Below are 12,099 nucleotides of genomic sequence, written 5' to 3'. Positions count from 1 at the left end.
TGCCATTAATCAGGAAGTCAAGGAGGGAACTGGAGCATATAGGTGGAAGAGGGAATGCAACTGCTTTTGGCTCTTTGGGTTGTTTTTTTCACATGTACGGCTTAACGGTGCTTCTTTCATTCGGCTTTTTAATGTTAATGGAAAACCTACATTGGCCAGTATATTCACTCGCATTCCAATCACCTCTCTTATTTATTAACAGCATGTGTGTGAATGCTGCAAGAGGCACTCAAGCAATTTAAACTTGATGTATGAAAATAGACAGAGCTGTTCTCGCCACACTCGGCCCTTTTCCCAGGCTGCATTTATTAAAGTTGTAGACATTCTGCCCCTGGGGGCTCACAGATTATTTGGTGATCCAAGGAAGTTGCCAGTGGGACAAGGATAAGCATAAAATAATGCACAGCTGTAGAGATCTGCCTAGATGTCTGGGTTTAGAATGGAAGAGCCAATGCGTGGGGTTCAGGCAGCCTGACAGCAAAATTGGAGACCTGGTGATGGAGATACACTGGAGGAATACGCAGGGGTGTAGCTAGTTGCTCTGGCACCTGAAGCGGTGGGGGCGGGGCGATCCACCCACGGGGGCAGCACAGCAAGCCGCCCACGGAGTCTGCCTGGTGGACGCAAGCCCCACGCCGCCGTTTTGGGCAGTGCGGGGCCCTGAGCCTCTGCATCACTCCCAGGAGAGATGTGGGGCTTGGGCACACTGCAAGCCAGGCCCCGCAGTAAGTGCCGACCCCCGCGGTGTGCCATTTTGTCACCCCCCTCAAGGATGACACCCAGGGTGGGCTGCACCCCCCCTTCCTAGGCCCTTGGGGATACGGAGCATGTGATTCTCCAACTCCCCATCATCCCTGACCATTGGCCACGCTGGCTGGGACTGATGGGAGTTGGAGTCCAACTGCACCAGGAGGCCCTCAGACACCCCCCCACACCTCTGCTCTAGAATGTAATGAATGAATGAGGAGGAAATGAAACAGTTCTGCGGCAGCATTAATGCCCATTGCAGCTACACTACTGTGATGCCTGAAATGCCTGACCAGGGGCCACAGTCACTTGCCACAGTGAGAGTGCCATCTCCCTTTGACTTGGCTTTGCACAGATCCTGTCTTCTCCAGACTTCCCACCCAGTGTAATGTGACTGTAGGATCACTCTGCATGCCTGCCTCACAGGGGTTTTGTTGTCTGCATTTGGTGCTATAGAAATGCACGATTGAATCCAAATTGGTGTGAACTGGCTGTGTTCTATCTTTTGTTTCCATAATCATGTTTGCAATAGGTTTGCAACTTGCAGAGTAACACGAGTGAAGTGTTGTATCATTCCCTTTCTGAACGTGACCTACAAATTGCACACTGGAAGCAAGAAGCTGAGGCGCTGAAGAAGAGCTATTCTCTTACAACAGGTGTGCTTTGTCCAGTCAGCAATAACTTCGGGATCATTTGCTCCTTATTTTGTACAGCTTGGGTCAGTTCTTTCCCTCGCTGCCTTACATTTGGGAAGCTCAAATTGGCTTTTAAGGGCTTCCTTTTTGCAGTCATCCAGAAGAACCTCTAGCGTTGTAACCAGTATTAATCCTACTTAGAGTAGAACCACTGTGATTTATGAACATCACTAAGTGAAGTCTACTCATTTCAGTGAGTCTCCTCTGAGCATGTTATTTATTTATTTCATTAATATTCTTTAAGACATCATTATGAAGATTTTTTTAAAAAAATAATAATCTATGCCTTATTATTTGTTCCCGCAGGACTGGTGACCAGTTTGCAAAAAGACATTACATCAAAGGATCATAACATCCAGCAATTGAAAATAGAGGTGGAGAAGTTTAGGAGAGAAAGCAGGGAGAAGGATAACCAGCTTGCCCAGGTTTCTGCCCAGGTGAATAATCATGTTTTTTAAAACCCTGCTTGGATTCTAGTATGTGGGGTGCTACCCCACACAATGCACACACCCGTCCATTATGTTCTTCCCTTTTGAATAACTAAATTGTAGGAATATTGGATAAACGTTGACAAAGTGCATGATTAGAGTTCAAGGACATATTCCAGAAAAGCAAAGCAGAGCCAGTGAAGGGTGTGGCTTCAGGGAGAGTTATCCAGATACAGAGGGTTGCATTTGGTTCCTGAGATTCCCCACCCCTGGAGTAGCGTTTTGCACAGAGTTGCCAGGAACCCCCAGCTCAAGACCTGTGACACCTGTAGACTGGCTCCACTCACTGTAGAGGGACCTGTAGGCATTTGCTGACCATCCCTCAGAACTCCCTCGAGAGTCAGGTGATGCAGTAGAGCCAACCCCTCTGCACAGCCTGCTATGCAGCCTCATGGCCTCCTTCTGCTCTTCCTTGCTCTGGAGTAACCAGGAAAGGCCACCTGGTTGCCATTTTGTGTTTCATGGGTCATTCCTTCTACCTTCTTTCCATCGGTGCACGACACTGTGCCTCCCATGCTCACTTTCAGGTTGGTTCTTGAATTAGTCTGGCTCTTGAATTCCACTGTGACTCATTAATGCACTTCCACTTCTATTATCATTCCTGATTCTTATGTGTGTCTTTGAAAACCATGCAAGTCTCTTTATGTTGGATGCCTGTCTTTGTAACAATAAGGCTCCCTTTCAGAGTATTCAAATTCTGGGGCAGGGTAAGTGTTAGGCGACCTCTTACGAACTACACAGTCTCAGCTCCTAGTTCCAATTTTAGCCAAGTCATGCCCCCCTGTAGTATTTTAAAAGAATAGACAAAGGGACATTTAAAAGAGTTAGTTGTGCATCTCTGACTGATCAAAGCCCTTTCTAAGAACTGTAGGTTTGACTTGTGCTGCTACGTGCATTGCTGATTCTATCCCAGTCTTTTGTATCGTTCTTAACTAATGAGTGCTCCTACAAACCTTCACTTTTGCACAAAGGTCTGTACCTCTCCTGCATCTATTTTTCACCAGTACTCCTGCAGTGATTTGATACTTGGGGGATGTATTTTTTAAGCCAATAAATCTCCTGATCATTACTATCACAGGAAATGACTAAGATCCAAAGAGGTCTTCATGCCTAATGGAATATCTGCCTTTCTCAACACGGTATTGCAACGTGTTTTTGAAAGTCCCTTCACACTGTTGTACCTTCAGAAGATACCTCCCTGCATTTTACTTGCCCCATAAGTAAACATGGCTTCTCACGACCTTTGCAAATCAAATACTAACTGGGTTGCAGGACTGGCACCAGGCTTGAGTACATATTTACCAGCTGGACACCCACACCTAGCACCAGCAATGCAATCAGGAACCCCCTGAATCATTAGTTCCCCACTGTCACCCAATGCCACCATTGCTGCTGGTGTCCACCACCACTTGTCCTCCCCTGGCACAACTGTAGTCGCCTGTCACTCTCTAGACAGGTTTACCCAGCATGGTATAGCTACTGTTACGAGCTGAGCAGCTTCTGCTCCACTTAGTGCTCAGGACTCCTGTGCTACAACTCCCACAGCTCATTGCTAATCTGGGCATTGCATTGTTGGAATTTTAGCATGGCATCAAGTCAAGAGCTGAGCCGTCACCTGGCTCCTAACAGAGGCTGCACTGCAGCAGGTAATGCTTTTTGAAGGGAGGGGATGACTGGAGGCTGTAGCACTGCCAGCGCCAGCACCATAAGCAGCAGCCGAGGCAAGGTGATACCAGCCCTGGCGAGCTCTGCTGGGACTCATGGGCCCTGGCAGCTGCCTAAATATGGCAGGTGTGATGCGTTTCTTCCCCCACCCATCCCCACCTCCACTTCAGGCAAACTACTTGCAATTTTATAAACATTAATTCAAATGCAATTTGGAAGTTTATCCCAGTGCTCAACTCCTTATTTAAAACACACACACCTCACCACAAGCTGTAGACAACCGGCATGGTGCAGAGCCAGCTTCTGCTCCAAACATGCAGAACCAGTTCTCTAGGCATGAGCAAAAGGCAGTGTTAATGCTGCCACCCTCTTTTTCAATTAGTTTCAGTTAAAAATACTGATTCAGATGCTTTGGGGCTGACTTGTTTTATCTATGTATTCATATTATTTATACACTTAACCCTAAGGCAGTCTCTTGGTGGTTTACACAAGGACACATACACAATCTGTCTATACACCCCATATATATATATATATATATATATATGACGTGGGGAACGTTTGGTCATGCCTGGCCATTGGGCATGTTTGCAGGGACTGATGGGAGTTGTAGTTCAGCAACATTTGGAGGGCCAACTGTTCCTCACAACTGATATATATGGGGTGGTGGTGGAATGAAACAGGAAAACAAGATATAATACAAAGACATAATGCAATGTAATGTAAAACAATAAAACCCCCCATCACATTTTGAAAGCGCCTTAGCAGGGACCTCTTTCTTCTTCAGCCTCTGTCTTGCCAAAGGCAAAGCATGATTCAAAACATGCATCCCTAACCCCACCACACCTCTCATCCAAACTCTGCCATGCATTTACACAAATCATATGGTACATCCTGCTCATGCAGTATCAATCATCCACCAATCCACACAAAGACACCATCCACCCAGTCACTCCCATACTCTACTAAAAATGGAAGACAATGAAACCATTCACAGTGAGTTGTGTGGTGCTTTGGTTTCCAGCTGGCAAGGTTAATTCAAAACAAATGTTTTTAATGAATATGGCTCAGGGCTGCATTCCTGCAATCAAAGTACTCCCATGTAAATATATGTTTTGTATTTGGGGCGTTCTTTTCATTTGGCCATCAGTTCACCTGTTTTCAAGGAGCTACTACTAGTCCTTCCTTTGACACTTGGCTTGTTTATCGCCTGGTACACAGTTCACATGCACCCTGGTCTGGATTTGCTTGCCAACTTTTTTACCCACCTGTCCCTGTTCCTTTGAACAGCTGGTCTGCTGCTGAGAGTAGCACTTCCCTGAAAACGGCCTGTGCATTGTTGCAGACCAGGCAGCTGTTTCAAGGCAGAGGAGCAGGCCAGGCTGCTTTTTATCTCATTGGTTGAAAACTGTGTTTGGATTTATGGGAGGTAGCTGGGAATCGCAAGTGGGGACAGCACTGCTGCGCTCAAGACCTGCTTGTAGGCTTCCCTTTGGGGCATCTGGTTGGCCACTGTGAGAACACTATAGACTAGATGAGCCTGTGTCTTGATCCAGCAACTAAGCTCTTCTTTAGTTTGCATGTGAGAAAGCTACTGCTACCTATAAATACATGCTTGTATACTTGATGCGTAGCTCTGATTGTCTCTGTTGTGTTTCTGTGTTTTGGCTCTGCTAGTAGTTAATATGGTCCTTATAAGTTGGCTGGTTTATTTTATTTTATATTTTATGGCATACCTAATTGTTGTGCCGTGGCTTCAAAATGTAGGGTTGTGGTGTGTGTGCGTGTGTGTTTTTCTAAAAAACTTTTTGGTGTTATTTTTATGATGCTGTAAACAGCTCAGAGCTTTCTCTGAAATATTGAACAAATATAAACGACGTAAATAAATCAGAGAAGGGTCACCTTTCCCAACAGGATTCTCAGGGTGGTTTGCAGCCAAACAAAACAAAAAAAATGACTAAAAAGAAAATCACCTCCCTTAAATACAGGGTTTGCAAACTTTGCACCCTTTGGTTCTGTTGCTTGATAAAATCAAGTATATCAAAACCAGAAACAATTGGGGGGGCAGCCATGTTATTTTGTTGCTTCCAAAATAGCAAGAGAGTCTTCTTGCGCCACATAAATTTGTTAGTCTTTCAGGTGCTACTGGGCTCTTAGAAATGGGCATGAACATTATAAATTCCCTGGATATTGGCCACATATCTCAAGCATATCACAAGCAATAAACTCATTGTTTTGTCAAAAGTAATGGCCGAGGGGACACTTGTTACAAAAGAAATCTGGGATGGGAAACCACATAGTTTCCATATAATGCTGGAATTTATAAATATGGAAATCATCTATTGGTTTTGATCTCATGATATTTGAAAAGCCTTTTTCATCCTGAGGGCCACATTCTCTTCTGGGCAACCTTCTAAGGGCCGCATGCCAGTGTTGGGTGGCCCAGAGACAGAAGTGGGCACATTGACGAATGTGAACTTTACTTTTGTGTATCAGGCTAGTTTCTACACTCACTCACACACCCCTCTCTATCCTCTGTCCAGGCAAGCAAGAAGCACTAGCAGAGTTCAGGGACACAAGGGCAAAAATATTTGGGGTACAAAGCAAGTCCAGTGAGCTATAGAAATACAGAATAACATACACCATAAATACAACAGAGGAGCATTAAAAGTGGCTAGATGAAATCAATGTTCTGGAAATGCTTGCTGAAATAAAAATGTTTTTGCAGCATGCCAAAAACCATGCAATGTCAGCATCTGCCTCACCTTCACTGGTGACTTTGCTCAGTGACTTCGTTGAAGGATACCTTCGAAAAATACAGAGATTTGATTTCTGGGACATGACCCACTTCCCAAAAAGCCAGGGCTCTGGTCAGCCTAAAAGGGGGTGAGGTGCTCTTTATGGTCCTCTGGCTCAAGTTGTTTATGGCTTTGTACACCAGTTGCGAAACTTTGAACCTGGATAGGTAGTGTATAGGCAGCCAGTGCAGTTCCTGGAGCACAGATATTACATGCTGTTGGAAAGTTACTTGCCATGCTAAAAATTCTGGACCAGGCCTAAGGGAAGCCCCACATAAAGCACATTGCAGTAATCAAGTCTTGATACTACCAACACATGGACTACTGTGCATAAGTGATCACAGTCCAGGATACCTTATGTTTTAAGTGCCAAAGAAAAGGTCTTCTTCTCCTGCTTCCCCCAAAGCAAGCTGGCTTTGACTGGCAATATAGCTGACATTTTTAAATCTGTGTCGTTCTTGCTCAGATTCATTGCTCATGGCTTTTTTGTTTTTTCTTCCTTTGCTGTAAAACTCTTGCAGAAGTCTTTAATAATCAGGGAGCTGGTTGAAGGCGCCTGCATTTAGAATTGATATTTTGCTTGGGGGGGGTTATGTTTTTTTAAAAAAACAACAACAACAACACAAAACATTATTTGTTGTGAAATTTGAACTTTCAAATAGGAATAAAGTACCCTTCCATATACCAGAAGCGCCAGTGTGAAAATGGTAATGCCTCCCTTGCTTGATCATGTTTTCCTTCGTTGCTGTTCGTTGCAGTGTGCTAGGATTAAAGAGGAAATGAAACGTGAATTCAGAGAGACAGAAGTAAATGCTTATCAGAATGTGAGTTAGCCTTCAGTTTACTTAACGTTTGCTTATGCATATAACACCCATGCAGACTTAGAATGATAGATGGATTCACTAGCAGTTTAACCCTTTATTAGTTTTAAGATTGCCTATTGCAAATGGGGGGCTGCAGCACCTGTCTTGCACTGTGTGTTTTCCTCCTAGCTGGAGTGCTCCTCTTGAGTATTCCAGCCTCATTCTCTTCTAGGAAACTCTATCCCATTTCTCTGCCCCCACCCCAAACTTCCTATTTTCCTTTTCCAACTGGCAGTAAACATTCTAGGCTGAATCAGGGCTACTCCTACTCAGAGTATAAAGGTAAAGGTAAAGGGACCCCTGACCATTAGGTCCAGTCGCGAATGACTCTGGGGTTGCGGCGCTCATCTCGCTTTATTGGCCAAGGGAGCCGGCATACAGCTTCCAGGTTATGTGGCCAGCATAACTAAGCCGCTTCTGGTGAAACCAGAGCAGCGCATGGAAATGCCATTTACCTTCCCGTTGGAGCGGTACCTATTTATCTACTTGCACTTCGTGCTTTCAAACTGCTAGGTTGGCAGGAGCAGGGACCGAGCAATGGGAGCTCACCCCGTTGCGGAGATTTGAACCACCGACCTTCTGATCGGCAAGCCCTAGGCTCCGTGGTTTAACACACAGCGCCACCCATGTCCCTACTCAGAGTATACCCATTGCAATTAGCAGACATGTCTGATTTAGGTCCATTAATTTCAGTGGGTCTGATTTTGAGTAGTTTTTAGTTGACTACATTTAAGTTTTTTGCAGAGTAAACCCATTGAAATACTTTAATGTCCATTAATTTCAATGAGTCTTACTCATAAGTAGGACTGATTTTAGATACAATCTTTTGTGGCCACTGTGCGTGCTCAAACTTCATTTTTTGGGGGGAGAAGTAAGGTTGCTCCTTTTGCATCTATCTATAGTTTGTACTTCTGCAAACCTTGAGGCTCCCCCAAGCAGGCTGCCCTTGCTTCTTATTCTTTAGTGGTTCTGTGTTGGCTGCAGTTCCTCTCAGCACACACCAGTCGTGTTCAATATTAGGAGGCATGACTTAAGTATTACATGTTTAAATATAACTGGAATAGAAATCGGATCCGGTCAGTAACTAACCACATTAACTGCCTGAGAGGCATCAGTTCTGCTTTGAATAAGGATGGAAGCTGTGACCACAGTCCGCTAGAATTTCTTACCACCCGTAGCTCAGAGGACCTCTGCTTGTATTTCTTACATACTAAAAAAAATCCTTGGGATAAAGGTTGGTGTGATTTTCTACAACTGATCCTCCTCACTTCCCTCTGGTGCCTACAGCAAATCAGCGAGCTGGAGCTACAGGTGAAGAGATACAAAGAAGACATAAATAAGTTCCGCACGGAGCACGGAATGTTAACCAACAAACTTGCTGAAAAAACAAAGGTAAATGGCTATTTTCTTCAGTTTTCCTTGAGGGTAGCTTCTAATATAGGAGTTCTGGGAGTGAGGGTACCAGCAGCACATCCCTCCTGTAAAAATAAAAATAAATCATTATTTAAATGTCTATTCCATGGGTCCACCCAAAGGAGCCCAGGGCAGCAAACAGAAAAATAAAACACACACACATCATTAAGAGCATTGGTGAAAATGGCCTTTCTGTGCATATCCTATCTCGCCACTAGATGGCAAAGTAACCACAGGTAAAATGTTCACATCTAGTCAAAGACTGCCCAGTCCAGAATGGCACATTCCAGTCAAACACACTAACCATAGAGGATTACATTGATCATAGATTCATTGTATCAAAGAGTTGGAAGGAATTAGCTACGATACTTGTGAAAAAGAAGCAGCACTATGACTCACTTACACCAAAGGTGGGCAGTAGATAGAACATGATCTACTGGTAGATTTTGGGGTGGTTTACAAGGGTTTCTGACTCCAAATTGTTTTAACAATGGCAAGAACAAAGCTGTTTTTTGCACCTAAATTAGGCTCCTGAAAAGCTAACTGGGAGAGACGCATCTTGTCCTTTGCTTTTGTATCTTTTGCAGTTTGGTCTGGCTGGTAGGTCTTGCATTCCTTATGAGAAGCAAAGCAGATGCAATAAGCCTGAAGTCTGCCCTCCCTCTGGCCCCCACCCTATTTTTGTACAGCCTTGCTATCCCTAGACTTTCCCTGTTTCAGGCTGAAGGGGACCTGAAAAAAGAGTGTGAGAGGCGATCCCAGCAGTTACAAGAAATGGGGCGCAGGGAGCGCCTCATTAAGTCGGATCTGGATCTGGCAGCAACTCAGGTAGGGGCAGCTGAAACATCAGTTATGGTATCCTGGTTTGCACGTGGTTTAATTAGCCAAAGTGTGGCTTGCTTGCTTTGAATGATCAAGTGGATTCTGGTCCATTAAAATGTATACGATAAGAAAATGTTTTGGGTACCACAAGATTCCTAGTTGCTTTTCCAACCCACTGTATTTCTCAGCAAGGAAGTGAGTGTACTCACTGGAGGTTTTTAAGCAGAGGTTGGATGGCTAGTTGTCAGGGATTCTTGAGCTGAGATTCCTGCCTTGCAGGGGTTGGACTAGATGACCCTTGGGGGTACCTTCCAACTATACAGTTCTGTTTTGGAAGCGGGGTGGTCCCTGCTGTCAGTTAAGTTTTACCATCGACCTTTCTTCCCTCTTTGTTTTCTGCTGTTAGGCACAGCGCTTTAGACACCAACTTACCGAAGCTCTCTTTTCACAACTTCCAGAGAAGGCACTAACAGATCAGCAGGTAAGATCTTCGCCCGTTAAACAAAGGAAGATTAATGTTGTGCTGTGGACCATGCTGTTGCTCACTGCCTTTGTTGAGTTCCTTGCCATGCCATGGGCACTAAAAAAAAATACCTAAATGATTTATATACCTCTGAAATACAAGAGTCCCTAAGTGGTTTACAAAGATACAGTACACAAAATAAGTTAAAACTATAAAATTGAACCTCAGTTGAAATGCCTTCCATAGGCGCTGGAAGTTGCATAGGAAGGAGGCCTGTCTGACCTCAGCTGGAAGGGAGTTCCAAAAAATTGGACCCACAATACTGAACACACAACTCTTGGTGGATGCAAGCTGTGCCTGCAGCCATAGGGGACCACTGAAAGGTCCCCCAGCAGGCCAGCCCTGATTAAGAGCATCACACAACACACACACACACACACAGAGAGAGAGAGAGAGCGCGTGCCTTATGGGGTGGAGGTGTATAATGAGAATTCACCAGATTTCATTATTGTTGTACTGATACAAGAGGTGAATTTTGAGCAAAACAGGGGGTGGGGACATGTGCTTTCAACATGCAGCTTTACTTCTTAATGAGGAAATGAATATTCAAATGTATTTCAGGTGGGAAGTGAAGCATAAATCCCAGGAGTGAGCAGATAAATAATATATACTGACTTTTTCTTTGTTAACCCACACATATCAGATTGTTGAGAAGATCGAAGAAATCCAGGTGACCAGTGAAGAGTATTGCCAAAGGGAGGCTCTGCTGAAAGAGGAGTTACTTGCCAAGAACTCTGAAATTGAGGAAGTGTCTGAAAATGTTGAGCTGTTGAAGAAAGCATTGGATGGACTTCAGGTAATTCCTTTAGACACATCTTTATAGGATATTAGCTTTCTCATTTTGTTTAGATGAGTTATGGTGGAATTCTACACATGCAGGTTGCACAGGAATGGTCTGCAGCAGGGGCAGGAATGCTCAGGGCCAGGGGTCACATCCTGCCCTCCAGACCTATCTGCCTGGTCCATAGGACTCTTCCCAGGCCCTACCCCTCACCGCTCCTGCTCCATGCCCTCCTTGAATGCTTTTGCCTAGTTGGAAGTGTTCCTGAACTGCAGTAATGTCACTGGTTTGCCTGATCGGAAAATGTATGGATGTAGAAACCTCTGACATTTGCACCTTCAGGATGAAGCCAGTTGTACAAAGGAAAGAATTGCACCTGTTGCTCCACCCATTTTGTTCCTCTGGCCCTACCCATCACTGTCATGAAAAAGGCTCCACTGGTCATCTAAATAAGTCCAGTCCAGATTGCTAAAACAACTCCCCAAAAGAATCTGTCTGTGCGCCCCCTGCCAGTATCCAGTTCATCAGGCTTATACTTGGGAATTACTTTTTTTTAAGAAAGAAAAATAATTGGCCTGGGTAATTGCTCTGGAGTGTTGAGAGATGGCTTGGGGGGATTGTTATCTTTTCTGAATTCCTTCCTTGTAACAGGAAGATGAGGGCTGTTGAAACACAACACCAAATGATTTATTGCTAGAGCAACTAGCTGTTACAAAAACAGCTGAGAATATTATGTGGGGAAATGAGTCTTCGCTGCTGCTTCAAGATAAGAATGACCCACACTCATGTCTGTGTGGGTTTGCTTCTTCTCTTTCCTGTTTTCTTGCCAGGATTTCTTGGGAACCTCTTACTGCAGCAGCAGCTTGAAGAAAGAGATCTGCAATCTCCAGAATCTGTGCCTGACCCCGCCTGCCTTGGGAGTCCAGACCTCAACAGCCGGAGTCCTCTGCAGTTTGCTGGGCTGGGTGGATGCAGTGGAATGTCTCCTTCGGGATGTGGGGCTTGATGTGTCTGGCTCTGAAAAAGGTTCCTTTGTCTCTCTTACATTTTCTGCTTACCTTAATCATACTGTAGGACCCTAAGTGAGAGTGCATTGCTGCCCTAGGTTCACTGCCCCAGCCAAAGTACCCTCTCCCCTCCCCATCATAACCAAAATCCAGCACCTGCATGTAACCATGATCCACCCCACCACCTGCCAACAGTTTATGATGGTTGATAAGTTAGTAAGCATAACCATAATAATTTTACTTTTAGTTTTTAGTATTTTACACTGCTTTGTGTGCCATTTTTGTCAGAACTGCAGT

General features: G+C 44.6%; 1 protein-coding gene across 1 annotated transcript in view; it reads left to right on the top strand.

The window, feature by feature from the left end:
* The window catches only part of FHAD1 (forkhead associated phosphopeptide binding domain 1), a 37,572-nt gene that overhangs the window by 7,592 nt on the left and 17,881 nt on the right, over positions 1 to 12,099 (top strand). The window contains exons 7-14 of the mRNA XM_079989349.1: positions 1,280 to 1,403; positions 1,749 to 1,879; positions 7,152 to 7,217; positions 8,544 to 8,648; positions 9,390 to 9,497; positions 9,898 to 9,972; positions 10,658 to 10,810; positions 11,626 to 11,821. Of these exons, the coding sequence (XP_079845475.1) occupies positions 1,280 to 1,403; positions 1,749 to 1,879; positions 7,152 to 7,217; positions 8,544 to 8,648; positions 9,390 to 9,497; positions 9,898 to 9,972; positions 10,658 to 10,810; positions 11,626 to 11,821 (958 nt within the window). The remainder of the gene's footprint in view (positions 1 to 1,279; positions 1,404 to 1,748; positions 1,880 to 7,151; positions 7,218 to 8,543; positions 8,649 to 9,389; positions 9,498 to 9,897; positions 9,973 to 10,657; positions 10,811 to 11,625; positions 11,822 to 12,099) is intronic.

Source organism: Podarcis cretensis (assembly GCF_951804945.1).
Source record: "Podarcis cretensis genome assembly, chromosome: 8".
NCBI lineage: Eukaryota > Metazoa > Chordata > Lepidosauria > Squamata > Lacertidae > Podarcis > Podarcis cretensis.
The sequence above is the reverse complement of the archived record's forward strand: the minus strand, read 5'-3'. Positions and strand labels throughout refer to the sequence as shown.